This window comes from Bombus vancouverensis, chromosome 15 (assembly GCF_051014615.1).
Source record: "Bombus vancouverensis nearcticus chromosome 15, iyBomVanc1_principal, whole genome shotgun sequence".
Lineage (NCBI taxonomy): Eukaryota > Metazoa > Arthropoda > Insecta > Hymenoptera > Apidae > Bombus > Bombus vancouverensis.
In genome coordinates, this window is record NC_134925.1 from 1,567,537 (window position 1) to 1,591,657 (window position 24,121).

The 24,121-nt window shown below is 41.1% G+C and overlaps 1 protein-coding gene across 2 annotated transcripts in view; it reads left to right on the forward strand.

The window, feature by feature from the left end:
* The first annotated feature begins 1,531 nt into the window (after positions 1-1,531).
* Positions 1,532-24,121, forward strand: part of rols (zinc-RING finger and ankyrin repeat domain-containing protein rolling pebbles) — a 42,326-nt gene continuing 19,736 nt past the window's right edge. The window contains exons 1-2 of one of the 2 annotated variants that reach the window (XM_076624596.1): positions 1,532-1,773; positions 1,976-2,127. In XM_076624596.1, coding sequence (XP_076480711.1) covers positions 2,031-2,127 — 97 coding nt within the window. In that variant the 5' untranslated portion in view covers positions 1,532-1,773; positions 1,976-2,030. Of the gene's footprint in view, positions 1,774-1,975; positions 2,128-17,991; positions 18,926-24,121 lie in introns of those variants that run through there. The other variant, XM_033347419.2, reaches the window with a different exon arrangement.

Consider the following 24,121-nt stretch of genomic DNA (forward strand, 5'->3'; position numbering starts at 1 on the left):
CGGTTTTTAAATTGCATAGCAAAGGGATATGATGTATCTTTTGTAATTTATGTAGATAATATGCAGAACCTTGACGAGTTATGATATTTGCATTTCACAGCGGCGCAAAGTTGTTTGAACTTGTTTGCAATGAAGTCATGTACCGACAGCTGGTACATTCTTAGACATAACGACGGCGTTCGTTGGTACGTGGTGATCGCATCTCGGAAGAATGACGTCTACTGGTGCGTCGAGACGACGGCGGTCGTCTTACCCGAAATAGATCCCGTATACGAAGACGACTCGTGAACACAACCACGAGGAAACCGGTTGCTAGGGGAAAAACGAATCGCTCGTTTCGATAGGTTTATTAATGAAGAAAATTCCAAGCCGGTCGAACTCGACGCATTTTACGGTGTAACGTGAAACATACAAGCGAAAGGATCCAGAAACGCATCTAGAAAGAAATATTAATCTTCCAATTCCTATAGCTCAGAGATTCAGTTGCGTACTAGTGCAGTATTGGAGATTTTTCTAAATTCCGTCTTTACCGATCGACAAAACTACTGAAAGATTTCATACCATATTTCGTTTTTAATAACCGTTGACAATGTTTATTAGAAAAATTGTAATTAATTGATAACTTTTCAAGGACGATTCAGTTGGCCAACGCATCCCTGATAATGATAACGAAATGTTTTCCCGAAAACTATTTTAAATACACAAAATGTGAAACAGAAGTCGGGTTATTTGACTTTTATCGAGGAGGGGTTGCCATTTTTGGTACAAGGACGCACACATGTCGGTCGAAAGAGTGCACGAGTAACATATGGGACAACGCACGATGTTTGCACGGCCATCGAAGGGGCTAACAGATAAATAAACCAGACCATTATTACCTGAAGAAACTTCCTAGTAACCTCTGAATTATTCTTCCGGTTTCTTTAAATTCAGCCCTAAACATGCGTAAAAAATATCGAATTGGTTACGGTCGACGAGTGAAAAACATAATTTTAATTCCAAGAATGTCATCGGACGTGCAAATGGCGAACGGTTACATGCTCCAAGAGGTTTCTCGCGAATAAAATATCGCTACGCGCGTTCGAATTTTTTCTGTTTTGATAACGCAATGCTTACACGCACTCGTAATGCATCGAGTAACGGTATTAACGAGTTCCTGCCGTGTTATTTATAATTTCCATAAAACGGATAGTAGGTTTATGGTTGACGGGAGTTATGTTCGATTTCAATTTCACCGTGCTTTGCTTACTCGCTATCGATACAGCTATGCAATGGAAATTGTTACCTTCTAACAGAAATGTTTCTTGTGAATTTTGTCAATTTTGTAGCTGATAGTATGTTCTGGTTGTCAGAAACGTGCCTCGCTACGTGGTGAAATCAGTGTTACGAAAAATAATCTACGGTCTGACCTGAGATCGTTCGTCGTTTTTATACGTCATGATTATTTAATAAAATAGTAAGTACTATCTAATAAGAACAATATCACGTTTTCAACAATATTCGATAACAATTCGAAATATAACTTTAATAGTAAACGCTAAATGTAAGGTATTTAGCGATCCAATATGGCGACCAGAATCACTCTAACAAGAGCAACTTTGACTGACTGCAATTCGTCAGTTTTTGTTAATTTAATTGGCTGAATGGAATAAGTTTGAAGAGTAGGAATTTATTTTCGTCAAAAATGTAAAGAAATTCGAACAAACACTATATTTGGGATTCTGAGTCACTGCGTAGTTGCGCAGCCGCCTGGCAAGCTTTGAATTCTACCGCGTAAGTCAGTGTATCGTTATTTCTTCTTTTACTTCGTCAAATTCTTTGAACTTTTGCATCTTTTTTCTTTATCTATCTCGTGCATCTTTTACACACCTAGAAAGTAAGCTTTAAAATAACTAAAACAAACCTCTGACACGCCCATGTAGCACACTAAGCATTCAGCTTTATTTCCTTAAAATTTGTTTGATTTTTGTTTCAGCTCGTTCGCGAATGTATCATAAAGAAGAAGCATCGTTTATTTAAAATTGGACACGATGAGAGCGCGAGACTCGATCGTGTACACTCCAGTGTCTCTCGGACCGGATACGGATGACGAGGAAACGCTGGTTAACGCGGAAGTCTACAACAATGGTGAGTTTTTATCAAAATGTTTCATACGCGTCTGCTTTCTTTAGTTAAGATAATCTTATCTTACATTCTTTTTAGTTTTCAATATACGTGAATATACTCGAAGTTCTTCGTATCTTTTAAGCAGAGTTATATTTAGATTGCGGATGTTTATGCATTTCTGAAGTTACAAAAATGTACATGACAAAGTACACATAGTATTATAAATATAATATTTTATGGGTGAATGAAATCTACGGTTAAATCTAATTCCTTTCCTTTAATTTATGAAAACATGAGTTTGTATAAACATCCAGCATAATTACCTATATCATAGACTGTATAAAGTCTGTTACGAAATAATCACTGAATATTTTAAGTTGCACAAAGAAAAATATGATAGCAGAAAAATAATAAAACTAAAAATGGCAGATACGAGTTTTTAATTAAGCAGGAGCTTATATTTCGTAAAACGTTTATGAAATGCACCGGTAGAATAATCGATATTTTTACCAACGATCGGTAAGCGAAATCCTCGAATATCTCGGTAGAGTTCTTTATGATATAACGAGGGGAGGTTAGTGGCCTCCTCGAACATGCTCATGCAGCGAATCTCATTAACACAGACAAAAGAATCCTCTTATCTAGACTGCGATGTTTAACGTTGCCTGATGGTGTTTAGTAGCGTTTTACGACAAATTTTTATGCGTTCCGGTTCATCTCGCATCATGAATCAATCGGTAACATTGAATGCCGTGTATCTCCGTAAACAATTCGAGTTTGTCATACTCGATGATTACTTGTATCAAATGAAAAATGGAATAAAAATTGAACATTCGTCTCATCAACACCGATAAAACGATTCTCTTATTCAATTTCCGATGTTTCATATTGTCTGGTGATGTTTAAAAGCGTTTTACGACGAACTTTTACGCGTTTCGGTTCATCTCGCGTCATGAATCAATCGGTAACATTGAATCGCGCGTATCTACGATTCGAGTTTACCATAGTCAACGTTACTTACGTCAAATGGAAAGTCGAATAAAAACTAAAGATTCATTACGTTGTGAATTAATCTCCATAATGTTCTTTTATTTAATTCTAAGTTAAACGAGAACCATTCCACCGAACGTGTTTTCCACTGATTGTGAATTTTTCCTTATCGTGTGCTTCCATGTAATCTTCATACGCGAAAATCAAAACGACAATGATAAAGAAAGAACGATTAAACCGATTAGAAAAAGGAGATTCGATGCGTTTCAAGGTGTCGTTTCGTGTCACTCGGAACCACCACCATATAAAATGTAAGGCACATTCCACGGCGTACCAGAATGCCGCTAACTAGATGGGACATTTTTCCTTATTAAAATTCCACGCTAACCGAACACGGATATTCCTGACCAAGTCAAGCCGGATGCGATTGGAAAACGAAGCGAGAGCGAAGACTCAACCGCTCTGAGTCAGAGCACACCTACACGACTTCCGAATTCGAACTTCGCGGTTATAATGCACGTAGGATAGACGGGGGCGTACCGCATGTACGCAATATACCAGAGAGCCAGACGCGTCAGCCTCCGTTTTTGGCAATTATAACACGTTCACCTGAAACAATATCGTTTAATCGTCGATTCTTATCTTCTTCGAAACTCAAGAAATTAACACGAGCGCCAAACTCGAGTATCGAATAATCTGCCTCTTTCTCTGAAAACAAATTTCTTTGAATAGATAGAAATTGTTGGAGAAGGGATGACTCGATATTATATACCTAATATTATATACCTATATATATATACAGGGTGGTTGGTAACTGGTGGTACAAGCGGAAAGGGGGTGATTCTACGCGAAAAAAGAAGTCGAAAATATAGAATAAAAATTTTTCGTTTGAGGCTTTGTTTTCGAGAAAATCGACTTTGAATTTTATAACAGAAAATGGAAAAATTTAAAAAAAAAAAGAAAAATTTTTATTCTATATTTTCGACTTCTTTTTTCGCGTAGAATCACCCCCTTTCGCTTGTACCACCAGTTACCAACCACCCTGCATATATATGACTATATAATAATAGCAAATCTATATGTTCTAGCAATGTGTGTGATAATTAACGTTATCGAGAATTTATATCTCTCCGATATTATTTCAAGGATCTAAGATACCCGTTTCTATTTCTTAGACGACGTCGCGATTTTATCGCAATCGATGACACAGTGCTGTATTTACAGTAAATTAGTATCAATAGGCGTCGAAAGAGTATCTCTGGAATTATATACGTTTATTGTTGCCGCAGAAATATGTATCGTTTTGCGCCGATAATCGGTATTTGTCCGACGAGTTTGATAAGAGGCGTTAACGGAGTTATAGGTATAGACACCAGAAGCTGGTGCACACCCTAAGGAAAGATCGTCCGCGACTATTCAATACTCGTCGATAACCATTATCTGAAACTGGCGCCGTCTAGCGATCTTATTAATTTCACAATTTTATTATTGCCTTTTAGTAGAAAAGTAAGAAATGAAACGTTATAGCAAGAGGTAAAGAATCAAAGATACAGTAGCATTTTTCTATCACAGTTGCGTATCAACCTCTTGATCGAATTACGCTAATTGCAAGTATTCAAATGCTTATGAACGGTAGTGTACATAGGCGAGAAGGAAGCATAAATTGGCTCTGTTAGATGAGTGCAAAAGGCCGAGTTTTACGATCGATTTCCTGCACGATGGAGAAAGTAACCGCACCAAGGCGCGAGGAAACGTCGGTTTAGTTTAATTACGATCCCACTGGCAGTTACAGCCGTGCTTTCTCTGTAGCGTCTTCCTCCCTCTTCGCGAGTACGAGTATATCTCGGCTCGTGCGTCACAATGTTCTTTTCACTGGTTATTGAGTAAAAGATTTCTTCTTCGTCTCTGGGTAATCCGAATCTGCACGGCATCCGGATGCAGATAAGAAGTTTGATAAACTTACTTCCTGACTCCTAAATGATCGTAATTTACCCATGCGATGGAGAGAATCCATCTATTATCGTCAGGACAAAACATTTTTCGTGTTTTAATTTGAATAGTTGCGTGCAATTATTTGTACCGTCGATTGTTAAACTGATCGATCGTTAATGCGATGTTCCATTATTCTGAACAGTAGAACAAGAACTGTTTAATATCTCATATATCGCCATGTCGTAAACTATCGCTTTAACAAATAACATGCAAAATTCGTCTCCCACTTAAGGGTTTAACCCACGATTTTCTCGCTCGACGCTTCCAGTTTTCTCTCCTCGTGCTATCATCCTACTAGCTTCAGCCTCCATTGAATTAACTCGGAGATCGAGAACAGAAATGCATCATCGTCCTCTCGAACAATACGTATTCATACATACGTACATACATACTGTCTCCATGGTCGCACGACGTAATTCCCCAACGGACGCTTTCCACATCGTGGATCGTAACCGGTGGTTGCGTAAGCGATATAAATCGTATCGTGGCAGAAACGCGTGAAACAGGGCCGTGTTACTCAATGAACGAGATCTCAAAGAGCCGAAAACGAGACAAGCGGCTCGTGTATACGCCAAAGGCTCGTACAGACAGGTCCAGTTCAGTCAAGTGACGAGTATCCGTACTAATAAACCCTAGCCGAATAGAAAAATCTGATGAAACGGAACTAAACTACTCGACTGGATTTCAGTATCCACGCGGTAACATACTGAGTTACTTGCCACTCGACTAAATTACTAGCCGTGTCTGAGCGAAGCTTTAAGGGCGCGCGACAGTGGCGAACAATTTCGCGAGCAACGTTCGCGATTTGCGACAAGAATATCTTACCAATCGCGTATTATCTCGACCGATTTCATGCTGGACACGTAGCGGACGCATGCCACGTACGTATTGTGGCGGCATAAAACTCCGTGGGGCCGTGGCTTTCAGCGCCCTCGTCAGGTCCACGATCTCGAGCACGTAGAATCCCCTCGGCGAAAAAACGCCTAGGAGCGGCTTAGTGCGTGTAGAGCGATCGACTTCGAACGTGTACGAGTTGGAGAGATGGTAATCGCGTAGAATGATGGTCGTTCGTGACGTTGGTCGTCGTGGTGCACCGACGACCGCCGATCGTAACGAGCCGATCCCAGGGGTTTTTCTTTTTTCGTGGGAATCTACAGCGATACGCCTGGCATTTCGAGCTTACTGCATTTCTCTGGTAAACTGAGAACTCGTCGCGGAATAGGCAGGTTAAAGTTTTGATTTCGTGGTAAGCACGCAAAAATTTAAATCTAATCGTCGAATATAGGTGTGTTTAAATATACGCTGTAAATTTGTGGTAAAGATGGATTTTCATCTTATTTCGAGCTACGGAATTGAGCTTTGATTTCAATTGTACCAGGAATTTAGGACCACGGAATAGAATCAATATCGGAATTGTAGCCGGATTTGATATCGGCCAGAACCTTTTTAACTGTTTCACTGGCTCTTCGTAACTGTTTCACTCAGAAGCATTATATAGCCGTTATTAACAATTAGTTCTGGAACCTTCCCGACCCCCTGAGTTTGATGGTGGTTTTCGGTAGAAAAGCAATTTTGGAAGTTGATATAGTTGATATATGAAGTGGCTCGTGGGGTTAATCGGAAAGATTTCTCTTCTTCGTTAATTAGGTCGCCGCGAGCGCGACGAAAATCGTGAAAGTAACTTCATACTGTTTCAAGGCGAACGATATTTCGTCTCTTTCAAGCCAGAAGATCGCGCCTGAGTAAAATGGACTGTACGTATTGTACGTACATAATGCATCGTAAACAGTTTCCAGCACTTCTTCCTTTAGATCATAAAAGTCTGTAAAACCTTCAAACGTTAATTCTCAAATTCAAATATTTAATAGGGATGAAATGTCGCAATATCGAAGAAAGTTGTACCATCTAACAAGAATAACGTTGCAACATAAAATAAGGTCGTAATCTTTCGTCGAATAGTAAGCAATGGAATAGTAAGAATGGATGAACGATATCTTACTAGCTATCCTCGAAGCCTAAAGCGAATCGACAATATGTAAGTACATATATAATAAAGTCGCACTTAGAAAAGCAAACATATATAGTATAGTGGGTCCGATACACCTGGCACAATATTCGAGCAAGTTCATATAATTTAAAAGTTTCCCCATTAATTTGACATCGTTGAGTTGTGTTCCTTCGAGCAATATATAGTATAGTACTTAAAAACGCAGAACTACTTACGATCAATAACAATTATTTCGAAATCCTCGAAGAGTGTACCCATGCCTCGTCATCTACTCTTAGCGAACATTCTTGGACGTCAGTGCCCTATGTTGCCGCGAGGTCGAGCGATTGTAAAATTTAATTAACGAGCAAGTGGACTATGACGAGTGTTCCGTAATGGATAGCCGCGGGGCCACTAATTATCTGAAAATTATATACCATTTGCACGGTTAATTCGCGTCAATAGCGTTAACGTCTCGCCTCGATCCTCTCTTCGACTCTCGCTTTTCTACTTGTTACTCTTCGCGAACAGTTGCACCAATCTCGCCCCAGGCCGATCCAGCAGTGTATTGCCCAACCTGTGTTGTCGGTGCATTTATCGGTCGGTCCCTGTGTCTGTACCGACACCTCGTCGCGCGATAAAGCCACCGTACACGTGTTGTAAAACGTAATCGAAACCGTTATTGTTATAGATCTTTCAACCGATACGAAACAGCGATCAATTTGCTCGGCAGCTTGTGCGTGACACTCTTCTGAATTTTTTACGCGCGCTGTACTGGCCCGATTTTTCTCTCCTCTGGTATTGCCCTCGTGACGCGTGTAACTCGCTGCAATTTCATTTTTATTCGCAATTCTCTAATTAAAATACATCGTGTCAGAAGTAAACAGCGAGTTCGGATACTGCTGAACGGTAGCATAAGCGCCTACGTGCGTGTAGAATGCATGTAGATCTAAAGTTACGATTAAAGATCAATTGGTGACCCTACTTAACTTTGCGTTATATTGCAAGCCCGCAGTATCGATTCCATCAAGTAGTATACTCGCGACCGATTGAGAGAACGAACCGTTCGGCACAGCCGTAAGCTGGTACGTGCCGTACGTACCTAGATGTTATCGTTGGCAAAAAATCCGCAATTACGTCGAACGGTTTCTCGTTTAAACGAACAAGCAAACAGCAAAGGAAGGAACGCGTAATCCTGATAATCGTCGAACGAAAACTAGATCACTGGACTAAGCGTATGGACGAAACGTAATTGGCAGGAACTTCTTGGAAATTTCATGTTCCGCGCGGTGTTAATTAATTACACGGCAACTATTACTATCACCCCTCTTAATTGCATGGTAATTACCCGAGCTAATTTATACGAAACGAATTCCTTTCGTAAGAACTGCCGTGAACCGAGCGGTGTAACACAACGCTTCCGAGGTTCGTTCGTTCTTTATCACGACATAGTTCAATAAACCTAGCAGTAACTTATTATCGTGGGAGTGATAGTTTCGCGTGGAACAATGATCGAGGACGAGTGAATATTTATGGAAAAGTATCGATAGCGAGCGATGAACGGTGAAGAGAATTTTTATGGAGGTTTGACATTCTTGGTGTCTCGCGGAGATTTGGTCGCACGTGGCAGGAACGTGTTTTGTGCGTTTGAAATCTGTTATTATCTATCTCTATCTACCTCCATGAAATCTATTATCGAGAATTTACTAATAGTTATCAGTAGGTCGATGTTATAGTGATGATTTTAATGTATTTTATTTTAGATATAAATTTGTATCTAAATAAATAAACTAATTGAACGTTATTTATAAATTCATGTTCAATTCCGTGTGTCATTTTCTTCGATGCCGCTTCTAATATTCTTCCGAGAATGGTACCTGTACAAGGCATAAATATTGCCCACGATTTTATACAGAAAAACTAGCTGAAAGACGAAAATGAATGGATGCAAAAAATGTTCAATTAAAAATCACCTCGACAAATGCTAGAAAAAATACTTCGCAACATCTTTGAGGATCAAAACTTTAGACAAATTCGCGCAACCGTACGAACAAGTACTGGTTCGCTACTTCGCTAGTACTCGCGTCTACTGGCTCACTCTTCCACGAGTGCACGTGCACACACGTGCCTATCCACATCCACGAACCGCCTGCTGAATGTGGCGCGATCGAAGTATATCGGGCCTTGAATGAAAGAAGGATTCGAACGACTGAATGAACCGAGGCATACAGCCGAGTGTATCGGACCAGCGTGCGTGGAAAGAGCGTCGTTGCGGCGTGTAGGAGCTGGCGTGGGCGAACGCACGCGTATCTGCGAGCGGTTTTTGCGTACGTTGCACGAATACACCGCAAGTTCGAGTATCTGCACGCTACACTGCCACGTCCTCCGGCTTTTCGTTACTCCGAGCAGTAAACTCGTCGAATAATTTACGCTTTTGGTGGTCTGTGGATACATTTTTTTAAGATCTTTCAACGCTGTAATTAATTCGAAATCGAGGCTGTTAAGTCGATATCTAATGGGAGATACAAAAAGTATACGCGTGTATGTCATACAAGCGACTGGAGTCAATCTGTCTCCGATCCGGAAGACAATAGGCGTATATCTGTGTTCTAAAACTGTATCGGTCGATTAAAATTCATTTGGTCATTGGAAATTGGTAACGTTTGGTGTATGAAGACAATATCGAGATCTTGGAAATGACACGGATTTCTATGCAGGAAGTTTACAGTTTACATATATATATCAGTTGTTTATATATGACATACGATATAAAAATATACATCAATTTCATTTTCCAAGTAGATAAGAGTAGATCCTTATCATCTTCGACGACCCATCTTATCGCTATAGAACAAATACTCGACAGTCCCGTAAACATCCAGCTTCCACTCGATTTAAGACATCGTGTGCTGTCTGGATTCCTTGTCTCTTATAACCAAAAACTGTTCTCTGAAGTCGCCAAAAGTTAAACAGGGATCCGATGTCGATTGTAGATGCTTGACGCGTGTATCGCAGTCAGGGCCATTGAAAAGCGGGCACGCACTTCCTCGTGTATTGTGTTTCGGATGAGACTTGTCGGTAGAGCAGCCGTGAAAGTCTCATTTTCAAGGACCGATCAACGAACAAGTTTTCACGGGTTCGTGCACGAGGAACCAAAGTAAACTCGAAGAAACAAAGGCCAATTATTCTCCTGGTTACATCGTTTCGGTGCGTGTAAAATATTTTTACAAATTGATATTTATTGCATACCATCTGCAACATACAGCAACAATATGCAACAAAATGTCGCTTGTTGTTGCTTCAGTGAGAATCTTACGAGCAGTTCATGAGCGTTGTTGCGTGAAACTGGATCCGAGCGACGGCATCTTCCACGAGTCTCTTCTCCTTAATTCGTTGCGACCGACGTGTATTGACGTTTACGCGATTGCACCCACGTGAAAGGTGCCATGCAGTGTAAATCGCGAGCAGACATGTTGGTCTCATGTAGTCGTAGCAGCATGCTTACGCTCGGGGACAAGCTTAATTCGTGTTCGCGTGTGCACGGCCGTTCGTTCATTCGACTTCATGAATGCAGCCCGCTGGAAAACCGGTGTCTCGTTTCCTTCTTCGTTCCTGCCCCTCCTCGCCGCTTTCTTGATTTCAACCGTGGACCACGATTACACGGACGCGCGAAATTACGCTCATACTCGTTCCATCGAATTCTATGTGTTCGAGTACGTCTGCGTTTGCGTTTGGCCTGTAGAAGTGGACACGTGGGCGGACTAGGTATCCGCGATATTGGTCTGCCGATTCGACGGTATGTATTTCACGAGGTCCTCGCGATAAGTGACCGTGTTCGATGCTGGTAGCCGCATTCGACGAGACTTTTTCATCTACGAATGTAGAAAACTATAGAAAACTACAGAAAAATATACAAGATATGTCAGGCATAACGAGATCAACCGACAATAAAGTTATTGCCTCTTTCACGATCGTAAAGAAACGTGATACGAGGATACTTTTATCGATCGTAACCTCGCATCGGAGGAGAGTTTAACGATCGTAGCCCGCGAGGGCCTAAATAAATTTGGCGCATCGTGTCACGTCGGTCGGACATGTTTTCTTCTCTCTTCGAAACAAGCTCTTCGTAGGACTTCTTCTGGTTCAATCGGTTCCAACGAACCATCCTCCTAGCATGCACAACGCCAGAGGTATAATTCAAGCCGCGCGAACAGAGCGTATCCGTTCGCGCGGCTGACGTTAAGAACGATGAGGTGTTATTTCTTAGCGAAACACGCGCGCACGAGCGTATAATGATCGAGTCGAACTCGCGTTTAGTCTCGTGCCTTAGGCCTCGCGTTTGGCAATCGTAATTAGTATTTAACAGCCGAAGGGATATATTAATGCGACACACGTAGAAACGATACGTTCCGCTGGAGATTACCGCTGCTAGTTGCCTCGTATTTTCGACTGGCTTTTCACGCCTTTTACGCTCCACAAAAAGTACGCTTATCTACACAGAGTGCTTCAACGATCGTCAAAATCCAGGTGAAAATAAATTGAAAATGTAGAATAAAGCTTTTTCACGCGGCGCTTCGTTTCCTTCGCGTTAAAACTTTTTGTTCTTTACTTTCTTTCTATTTTTGCTTCGACCGTACGTCGTGGTTCCTTAAGTGGTTCCTTGTTAAGAAAGACCGTTGTGTGTATCTTTTGATCTCACATCCTGGGACGGTTTCGTAATTTCGTATTTAGAGAAGAATTGCGAAAATTTGCCAATACGTTTGGCAGGTCAAAAAAGAGTCAGATCGATGCGAAATTCACGAAGGCTGTTTCCAGGCTTGATTGTTTTGTATATTAGCGCGTTAATATCTTAGTCCGACAGGTTGGAAATTTGATTTATTCGAAACATTCTTCAAAGTATTAAATCTGGATTTTAACAGTATTCATGGATATCTATATATTCAAATAAATAGGTCGAAATTAAATAATGCGAATCGATTAAAAAGAAACTCCAAGTGAAACGTTGCGTTAACGGAACGTTGGTGCTTAACGGGTTAAACGAAAAGTCGCGTGAACGTGGCACAACACGTGAATACATATGTTGAACGAGCACGGTACGATGCCGAGCGTGTTTCCTCGGTGGTGTTACAGTACCGAGAACGGAGATAATATTTCGGGGCACGAAATTTACAGAAATTTACGACCGGTTCTTTTCTCTCTCCCGACCTCAGCTCTATCTTCCGAAATGAATCTTCGCAGCGTGGCGGGTTGCAACGGTCCGCTGACCTTAAGCTCTCTCATGAAACCGATTCGATGAATTCTGGTGGGGAGAAAACGCCAGAGTAAAGGAGTCTCTATGCTCCTACAGAAAAGATTCCTCGGCGTCTACGATCTTCCCAGGGCAACTACCTGTCGAATGACGTGGCTGAGCCGCATTTTTTCGTTCCCCTTTTCTCGTCATTAACCCCCTCGCACGACGGAATCGACCCCTCCGTCGAGCGAATTCCTTCGAGGAATCCGCACCATTCTACGCAGCCACTGAAATTCCACGACGAGTGGAATCTTTGTCTTTCTTGCTCGCGAGACTTCGCTGCTCGAAAATGGTCCACTGGTTCTCGAGCCGCAGCGTTCGACTTTCACGTATATTAACAGCTTCAAGACGATAAAAAGAAAAAAATAAGGTAAGTAAGTACCTACGCAAGGAGAAATCTTTGGACTGGAGATCCTCTAAGACGTTTATTAGTAGACGGCGGATTTTTTTTTATATATTGCATTTTTATTAGCGGTCAGCTAAAATAGCGTATTTTATAGGCTAATATGGTATTTTAAAGAACTGCTATTCCTAAATCCAATAACAAGACCCCTTTATCTTCTCTTCGAGTCTGCTGGCAAATTTCTTTCCCGTCTTTTATCGTTTTGTAATATTTTGCGTAATATATTTCATGGATACAAGTAATAATACTTAAGTAGAGGCATGCTTTATCCATTAGAAATTCTGACGAACAGTCTACTTTCACATTCTACATTCTGTACGTTACTGCATCTTCAAATTTTCCATAAATTCGTAAAAATCCGCGACGTAACGATCGACGATAAAGATGCATGAAGAGTAGTTTGAGTTGAAACGAGGCACACTTTCCACTACCATTTAATCGCGGCCATTGAGAGATTCTGGTACCTAGACCCGAATAAAGTACACCGCAACGGTGCCGCAGGAAATTCGTACGTGGGCGAACAATCTCGTCGCATCGTCTCCTATCGTAACGAACGATTTAACGTTTAACATTGCCCACGCACCCAATTGTACCTAATGCGTCGGTAGAGCTTGAAGTAACGCGAATAATTTCCTCTCATCGGCCCTTCGGCATGCCGTTCGACATCGTGCCAACCATGCTATAAATAGTTTTGACACTTTTGCGTTCGATGTGTAATTACACCTTGTTTTCACTCGAACCTCTTGCTACCGTTACTTTGATTACAATTGACAATTTAACACTTTAATTATTTTAAGTATTAAATAAACTGCATTGAATCATATTCCCAAATGACTATATCGCTAAATATGTAATCCATTTCTAATTACGTACATCAAACATCAGGAAACAATATCGCATTTTTAATTAATTAATTGTAAAACTCTAAGTTTTGCCTGTACGAGTGACGAATAGAGGAGGTCCCTACAAAAGCAATAGCAGTCTTCAAAAAGATCGATGGTTCTTGAATAGTCTTTATAAAACTTTGTATATCCGTGCAATTTTCGTATTTTTCCACAAAAAAATTTACATACGAGTGGTTGACGAAAAAACGCGAAACTAAAGAGCGGATCGATGGACGACGGCTCGGTTATGTACTACGTACGAGCATAAAGGTGTGTATATCGCACCTTTCCACGTAGGCCAGTGTGGCGGATGCGGGTGGGCGGACCGGGATCTGACTTGTGGCGGTGCAACGAAGCCGGAGAGCCCACGCTGAAACGAGCATCGGTAATTAAACGAGCACTTCGCCACGAACCCGTCGTTTTTAACGGAGAATCGGTCTGCCCGACACGACGCGCGACGATTTGTTCCCTGATGGCAGAAGTTGCGCCATTTTTGCGCGGATGGTGCATTCAGAATCGACATCCTCGATACTTTATCGCGTCCCATCGAACGCACAACTATAATTAACCGGCTGCAACCACTTACCGTTGCTCTCCTCTCTCTCTCTCTCCTTCGCACTATTTACCTGTTGTTATTAAGAAGTTACTTTAAATTACCTACATTCTCAGTTGTATCTACATACATATCGTATATAGGATCTTTAACTAATTCTATTATTAATTCGAGATTCTTAGATTTGCTGGAACACGTGGTAATTCCAAACTTTTCAATTACGAATACGTTTTGTAAAAATTACCTATTACATTTTTAACTTAAAACTCCGTAACTCGAGATTTAGTTTAGAAGTTTTATTATACATCTGCGAGACGATGAGAATATTCAATCGCCCATGGATTTTCGACGAAAACGCACGATGTACGGTATCATGCGTATTCGACGGGCCACCGAAACCATGCTACAGAGTGTGCCACGTCGCAGAGGGTTCTTTTTGCTCGAGGGAGAGCGTACCTCGTGTCGAGACCCGTATAAGGACCGACTTGCACGGTACAACACACCGGGTTCTCGGCCTCCTGCCTTCCAGTACACAGGATCCGCTATACTCCGGTATCGATACCAGCTATCTCATCGCAGGATCATGCGTAGTTAATTTGTCGTAGCTCCCTCTTCGACTACCGGCCTTTTTTCCTTCGATAATGCCTGCTAAGAAGTACCTAAATCAGAGGTAGTTATGGTCAATTATATACCTCACCCTTTTTAAACCTTGGTCTTTTATCGACTTGGCTTCGTCAACGTCAGTTACGTGTGCAGCATTGCCCTTATATTACGGTAAGAATATATACGGTATAGCAATAAGTTATGGTAACGATAGGAAGTAAGTCTTAAGTTAAGTGGGTTTTTATTCGTTAAGGGCAGTTTCATGAATAGCCTCGGTAAAGTATCGAAAGAGCGTAGAAATATTTTCGCACGTGGATCGTGAAATTGGTATATACATGGTGCTTTATTCTTCTGGTTATATGTTTTCGCCGAAAAAAAAGGATAACCTGAAATATCTAAAATATACAACGTGCTTTATAAGTTCACGTGATTCACAACGAAAGGGTGGTTCACGCAATCAGCATGTATGTCCTAATCCTCACCCTATATTTTTTCTACAAAATCCAACCTCTTTTCCCCTTATATGTCATTTGGGTTTAAAGTCTGATCATGTATACAGTGGCTTCTCTCCCATTTTTCCCCGGGAGGGATCGACCATTGCGTGCGACTGGAACCTGTTACATGCGCGCACACGGGAGTCGTAAGACCCGCAAAGCGACACGTAATAATACGGCTGGTAGGCTGAGTGGTGGGCTGCTCGTACTTACGTACGCAATATACGACACATACACGCTCCACGTACGTGGAGGAGCTACTTTAACCTGTTCGTCGTGGCGCACGAGAGATCGGGTCACCCTGGGAGAGGGGCATCGCTCGAAGGAACGAACGCGGCGCGGCGGCGGCGAGAAAGGATCGACGAAGGCTCTCTCGTGATCGCCGACTAGAGCAAGGATAAAGAAGAATTCTGAATGCAACCAAGACGACGATTCGTTTCCTGGAACACCTTTTTATCCTCTTCTCCGCGGCGTCGGCAGGATCACTCTTCGAAACCTCCTCGATTCGACATCAAACGTGTACTATGCAGATATTGTGCATATCGAACAGACGAGAAAGTAGAAAGTGGCGTGGTAGAGGGAGGACGACGATGTAAGATTGAATCCTAGACCAGCTTCACCTGCTTCGTGAATCGAGCTGCGGCGTGTCTGCTTTAAGATTCGTTCTGATTAATCAACTCGCTTGAATTCAAGCTTGGGTTCGTACAAGATACTCGAATCGAGCAACTTGCATTTAAATGAACTGACGTCGTGAAATAGATAAGTACTTAAAATGACGTCAAAGGAGATTGTATATATTTACATGATCGTATATAAGTATAAAATTCGGTCTAACAGAAATTCACGCTTAAATCCGTGTAATTTGAGTTCATGCTGTTTGGTTAAGGTTTAAGGAAATAACTGAAAGAACTTTGAAATTAGTACGTTCGCGATCGGATCCTTGATTTTATTTGAGCTTCAGATTTGTTTGAGTATCTGATCCTCGAGTTGTTTTGAATTTTGACCAGGCTGTTACATGACGTGGTGGTGGGCGTACGAGCATTGAACGCGTGGAGAACGCGAGTACGCGTCCTTTCAACGCTACTTCCGTTAAACGTCGCGCAGTTAGCACCTTCTGGTGGGCGAACGAGAGTATCCGCGGTTGCGTGATCACATATCATCCTTCTCCTTGGACTAGAGTTTCTACTGCTACTACAACCTTTTTTAATAATTGTAGCATTTACGTATATCCCTGTTTATAAGTCATTGGGTAGTTGCCGATAGTAGTTTTGTACGTAATGAGAGTATTTTTTAGCGTTATATTTTAGCGTTTTGCTATTTATTTCCATTCGTGTGTGTGTCTAACTCGTATTATTCCTTCGTGTTTTGCATCTAGTAAACTAACACAGAAACGGCACAAATATTGTAGTAATATATTTCTTAAAACAGTTAGGAGATTGTTTCTCGCACTACACCAATTTTTCTGTATCTAATTTTTATGTATATACCTACAATTTCTTTTTTATGATTGTCTTAAGGACTATCTACGAAATATAAGAAAATCAATATTCCACTAGTTTGTATGTTCGTTCGGGAACAAGTTATATAGGTTCGTTTAGAACCAATCAGACCTAAGTAAGTCTCCTTTAGCTGAGGAATAGTTGGACCAAAAAAGTGAATTAACGTGGGTTAAACTGAGACATGGATCAAATAACAGCAACTGTCTCGTAATTGTCCGATGTGCATAGACTACTGATCTTTAGGTGTCCTGGTTTTCGATGCGTACCGTGCAAGGACTTCTAGGGACTTTGCAATCTTTGCATACACGTGCTAGATCTGAATGCGTTCACGCCTGCTGGATAAACGAGCGGCCGCGGCCGTGTCAACTTCTCGGCATTGGACGGTTGAACAACAGTAGCATTCCCTGCAGCGTGCTATTACCACTCGATACTAGCCGTAACTTTGTTTTATTAAATAAACCAGTGGTTGCGCAATCGTCTTGCGTGCGCGCTTTCTGCGCCGTGAATTCGAGCCGAGTGATCGAGCTTCGGGAAAAGAACGGCAGCAACGCAATTTTCTTGCCGTGTTAGATGTTTAATGATACAAAGTGTGAGGTATGAACTCGTTTTGAATCAGTTTGTAGAGTTGCACCATCGAATTTTAAGGAAGGAAACGCACAAACTTTCTTCTCGTTCAACAAGAAACAATACAAAGAACGAAGTACATCCTTTTCCTCTTAAGAAAATACTTTTAATCGATCTTGGAGAATTGAATTTGCTTTGAGTCAATCTGCATTGCATAATTAACACTTTCTATATTCGATGGCTATGTTACTTCAGTCGGATGATTCAGCTTCAGGAAAAGAACTGCTGAAACATAGTTTGTCTGCCGTGTTCGATGTTTGATGGTATAAAGTATGAAATAGCTCTGTTAAATCTCCGGGATTCAATCTCTGTATGTACAATTAACATTCGCTCGAGTGGTTATAACATAATATTTAAATTACGTGAGCAAGTTTCATGAATACGACAGAATGGAGTATCTTTGTTGGACTTTTAGAGATAAAATTTATTTTGCATTAATTTGTATTGTATCGCGCAATTAAGAATCTAGATATTAAGAAGTGTGATTTTTGGAATGTATACTTGGATATGGAAATTTCTCTTACAACGAAAAGACTTCGAAAGACAGCGAAAAAATATATAAACAGCAAAATTCTGAACAGTCCTAAAGAAACATCGTCTTATGCAATGACAGGAAGAGGCACGATCTTGTCCTTGACCAGGCCGAGCCTCGAAACCATTCTCATCTCCCGCAGACTCCGATATCCCTATTTGAATCGACCTATATGTTCAGTGGCACAATTAAAATTCCCTCCAAAGTAAAAAAGGAGCAGACCCAAAAGAAAAACGTAGACCAAGAAGAAAAAGATCGTGTGGAGCTACGGGAGCGCAGGCTGGCCTGCTTGAAGAAGCAGAAGACTCGATAGAATTGAAGGAAACGCGCATGCGCGCACGCTGAGACCAGACATCGGAGCAGCTCGATGGAAGAACGACCGTGAGGATCGGGACAAGTCGTCGGGTATAACCAGCGTCTATCCAGTCAAGCCAGTCGACCGGTCGACCAATCAGCCAATCAGGCGTCATGCGAGTCGACCGGCGCTCGAGGTGGAGTGCTCGTGTCTACCAGTCGGTGCTCGACCAGCGTTCTCGGAGCATGTACTCGCGTTAATAACGTTTGTCCTCGAGCGTTTTCCAGTACGTTTGTTGCTTTGGCGTGGTCGCGCGGGAACTGTTTCAGTTACAGTGCGTTAATCGATCGTATTAAATAAGAAATAAAATGAGAAATTCGTGTCAAGGAAAAGAACATCCTTGTGATCCGTCGTTTCTCTCGATTGAGGAATCTTCAAAGAATTGCTGAAGGAATAGCCAGTCGTGTATAATTGTTAGCGTTAATATTTCGAGAATTCTCGTTCTAGTGTCGAGGAACGAACCGAGTGACTGTGTTTGTGACTTTACGATGAAAGAAACGAGTTTACCAGTGGATTAAGGCGCCCCATAAACCCGCTCGAAGCAACGCCATGGCGCCCCCAGACAGGCACAGATCACCGAGACCAGGCTCGGGGCTCAGCCTCTCCGTGCTCGGTGAGTTTACACCCGAGATTCTTCGGTTTCTCTATTCCTCGTTGATTCGGTCCGTGGTTCTTTGGAAGCTATTGGTAGCAACCTTTCACAAAGGCGTCGGCCCTGGTTCCCAGGACTTTTCAAGCGAGACCTGGAATCGATGGGAGAAACGATTCGTCCGTGGAATAAGTATCTAAAGACGTTTCACGAGAGATCGGCCGTAGATGAAGCTGTGTTCAACAAAGTGTCGCTGATTTGATCTAGAAACGGTCTCGGGTTTACCGCTAACTGCAAACAAGGGATTACAGTTTCCCGAAGTTAACGGGAAATAGGATAAACTTGTTACGCTCTGTTCGAGATAATTTTGTAACCCTTGACCAGTAAAATCCAATAAGTTTTTAAGTAAGCTTTACACTCTGAAGCTTTCTTATATAAAATGTTTTCATTAACGAATTTTCTAGTAAAATGCTGTGATTATTCGATAAGTATACAAATAGTTTTCTTTTGTTTTCTTATAAATTTCGATGTAAAAATACCAATACTCAATGTGATTTTATAACATCTTCGACGGAAAATAGTTACGTACAAAAGTGTATAAATAAAAGGAAGAATAATCATGTACAATTAAAAGAAATATAAAAATAAGATTGCATATACTTAAGTTAAGAAACATACATTATACATACATAGATGTATCTTCTTCGCTTAAATTTCTATATTCAAGCTAAAAATAAGGGTTTGCAAACCAACGGCAGACCCGTATAAGGAATTAACGTGCGATTACAAGGCAAGAAGCCGAGCTGGCGTTAACGATTAGAGCAGGTGTAGGACTTTTTATTTTACCAACGTACACGCACCCTTATCTTCTATACGATCGTCTGCAGACGACGTGAAATTAACCATCGAGCGAGTCGCGACGCCACAAAGCGAGCTTTACGTGCGTCCTTGATTTCTCGATGTTAGACTAAGTGCTTCGCGACACGAAAACTTCGTTAACGCGCGGGATGGTTTTAATTAGAGTGGAATGCAACCAGATTCGTGGGATTCGCGAAGAATGCCGACACTGACGAGCTCGAATGGCGCTTAGATTGCGCGCCGTCTCTTATCATCGACGACACGATTGCGGTCTCCGTGAGTTTCTTTAAATCACCCGTTACAAGGTCGCCAATAGTGTGTCTCGCGTTCCTGATAATCCTCCTTGGAGTGTTTTCAGCTAATCTCACGACTTTTTTATGTTCTCTCTTTGATTCGTGCCTTTTCTCCTTTTGTTTCTCTTTCGAGCAAGTTTAGAACGGACGAAGATTCTGAATTTGCGAGCGTATAACACGAAATAAAGGAGAGTCTACGTCGCTCGTAATGAAGGGTTGCCAGGAACAGCTCGACTTCCAGCGAGATCACTGTAATTTTTTCGTCCGAAGGCTCGAAACCGACGCGATACAACTTTTTTCTCAGACGCCTTGATGTTTTTGAATTCGTTGAATCTTCCGTATGACTAAAGGGAAAACTACGTATCTACAGAATCAAAGACATGCAGATTTATTTTTTCCAATGACTGAAATTTCGCTTAGAAGGTTTTCCCTCGAAATTCCTCTTGGAAAACCTTGACAATTTTCGCTATTTTCTGCATCAATAATAGAACTTTTTCTTTTCTCTATGTCGATGATTGCTATTCATCGATCACGGTGCATCCTCGTTACGTCATAATGTACACCGCCTCAGGGACGTTATCGTTGGTGCATCGCGATAAATGACTCATTGGTCGCATCAGTCGCCGAGAAGATGTTAACATTGCCCCTGGACGGTCACCGTCTTCTGCGAACGGAAAACTGGTCGTGTAGACGAGCGATGGAGTAGTCGCGCTTCTGCAACGGAGTGGAACCGGCCACTTCCGTTTTCGGTACGCGCGTCCGACTGGTTCCCAGGAAACTTATTATTTCGAAAAAGGGGCAACCGACCGACGTTGCTTGCCATCAGCTCGGTCAACAGCCACCTGTTGCACCCAATTAAATGGCGTAATTGACGCTTGCTTTTTGGAGCGTGACAGAACGCTTACGTTTCTACGGACAGTCTGTTATTATTTTCATTTACCGATTCACTTTTCGCTTTTCTTTCTTTACTCCTCGCGCCTCCGTTTTGATTTTTCTACCTTTCCTTTTCACTTTTATTCTTGATTCTTTGTACTTGGCTCATTCTACCTCTAAATTTATATAAAAATACAACAGTTGAATTTCGATATTTGAAAAAGAACGCCTAATGATAAGATAAAAAGAATTTAGTTTCCTGAACTGAGATATGCCTATTATTTTCGTAAAAAAATAATTGGAAGATGATTTCTCTCACTATTCTGCCATTTTTAGTGACATCGTTCATATTTCCTTTTATTCTTATATTTACATAGGTGGAATAATATAGATGTATGATCAACAGTAGAATTTAATTAACGTGTCCAACTATTGAAATTTTACATATGAATGACACCATTTTGAAAAGCGTAAAAGAAAATTCTAGATTAATTTAAGTTGATTGAAAATTCTGTGTTAATCTGCTTAATTTCCTACGACGATAAGCTATCTACACCTCGAAGATTTACTTTCTTCCTAACATATTTGTACAGTGTATTTTATCTCTAAGATTCAATTTCGTTCGCTTTTATTTATCTTATACTTTCTCGTCCCACAAAAAGCAAACATACGCTATCGTCAATTTTCTGCTAAGTGAAACGATTTTCCAGCCCTTGCTGTTTTGTACTTTCTCGTTGCTCAATTGGACTGAAAATCGTAATGGTGTAAGCGAACATTTTAAGAATTTCAAATCATTTATTTCCCTTCATCGTTCCTTTAGTTTCATAATTAAACTGTAACTTTATTCCCTGCCACGATACATTTTCACACGGCTTCTAGAAATATAATCAACTATTTCTAATGATAAACGGTAAATAATGTGTTGAAAATTGAAATGAAAATTGGCAGTGGACTGACTTAGATCGCTACGATTTTCAACTTTTTAATTCTCTTTAATTCTATGTTGTTTCACGTGGTAATTAACAATGTAGTCTGTCTATGTAGACAAGAACGTGAAGAAAATTGTAAAGAGAGAAAGAATTACGTCTTCGATATCGATCCCTTGGACAGGCGTTGAGTCGTCGACTGACAATTGACCTCATACGGCGTTGCATTTGCAATGGACGCGTTCGTGGTTGCGCGTCATCGACAGGAACTACCAGCTTCATTGAAAATACACACCGTACAGTACTGGTCGGTCCGGTGCCAGTCGATGAATCAGACTTCACGCGACACTGATCGTCACGCGTCTCTTTCGATCGAAAAAGAATTCCATCGCGTGTGTGAAATTCACGCGCGCCGTCTTGTGTAACAATAAACTTTGAACGAGACGCGACGAACCTCCTCCATCTTTATTTCAAACGTCTTTACGCCATTCCACCTCATTTGCATAACCAAGATCCATTTCGTTAAGTCAAAATTTTCTATTCTTTTTTACGTTAGGTATTTACCTTTTTCTGGAAATGAATCGTTATAAATTGATATTTTAATGAACACAAGAATAGAAAGTGGGACTAAGGCTCATCTAAAAGTGTCTTAATGTGTATGAAGTACTTCAGTTTGTATAATTTGAATGTTTACCATTGATTGAATATTGCTTCCTATATCAAGTACTTGATTCCAAATATGTTATACAGGGTGGTTGGTAACTGGTGATGCAAGCGGAAAGGAGGCGATTCTGCGCGAAAAAAGAAGTCGAAAACATAGAATAAGGATTTTTCGTTTGAGGCTTTGTTTTCGAGAAAATCGACTTTGAATTTTTGCTCGGTACGCGTGCGGTACGTTATAACGGATCTCACTGTAGATCGTTGTCTCGATGGAAAAGTTTAAAAAAAAAAAATAAAAAAAATTTATTCTATATTTTCGACTTCTTTTTTCGCGTAGAATCACCCCCTTTCCGCTTGTACCACCAGTTACCAACCTCCCTGTATATTTTTGTATCGTTACATTTCTCATAAATGATCAAACACATATAGTCTAACAATAATTATAGCTGACACGAAAACGACCACTAATCGACGTGAATAAGCAGACAAATGTCAAAAGCCTTAGGATTCATTCAGATAAATCGTTGTCCAACATAGAAAACCTGTCGTTTCAGCTAAAACGCTTTTCGCCCCGAGATTTATGTTGCAATCGATGAAACGAGACAGCGTGCGACAGATTGCAAACCGGGTAAAGCCGGCATGCACAAATTAAATCATTCGCTTGATTCTTTCTCCAGTCAGCTTGTCCTGTCCTTTACCCCTCGCCATTTGTAGCGGCCATTCTTTCGCTCGAGGCTGCTTAACCGCGAACAAGATCCAGTTTCCGCGACTTCCTGTTCCACGTATTCGTATATTCTCTTCCCTCTTTCGTTTTCCCAACGACCGCGACCGTCGTCGTTTAATTGGCCGCGTAGATTATGAATGAATCCTACTATACGGAAACGTTGATCGTATTTCGTAAGGTGTTCTCTTTTTTCTGTTTCTACGTTTCTCTTTCTAAAGTTTCATCGATTGACGAGTTGAAACACGTTCGACGTGTTTCACAAAGATTACGCAACCGTCACGGGCATTTGGAAGTTCGATTCCGGCCAATGATCACAGGTCCCACGCGATTTCAACCGCGATACCGACACTTCGCGCCCGTTATTATAGGTCACCGTTATCTTTCTATGAATCTCGATAAGTTACGACCGATAAACCCAGCCGGTTACAGAGAACGAGTCGCGCGAATCGCCTTCAAACGATAATTGCACCCCCGCTTTCCTCTCTTTCGATGAAATCCTACTCTACTCGACGTTATCCAATTTTTTCCTGGAATTTGTGGAAAAATGTTGATGTCTGATAAAGACTTCAAGATTCTCGGAGAATTTAGAAATTTGCAAAACTCGACAAAGGTCTAGAGGTTCTTAGAGAATTGTAGAAAGCTTTAGAATCCTAGATCTTTCGTAGCAAGACAAGTTTCTGCCTTTTTTCTCACTGCAACTTTAAAACACAAAAAATGAGGCCCATGGGAAAAAGATGAAATCGGAAGATAAACAAGTAAAAATTATCTTCCTTCCATTCCAATCTCGAAAGATAAAAATAGGGCACTTTTGAAGTGATATAAAAACTTTAAATGTCCATGCCGATGAAACTGGTTTAATTTTAAACCTGTGGCTCAGACGAGGATC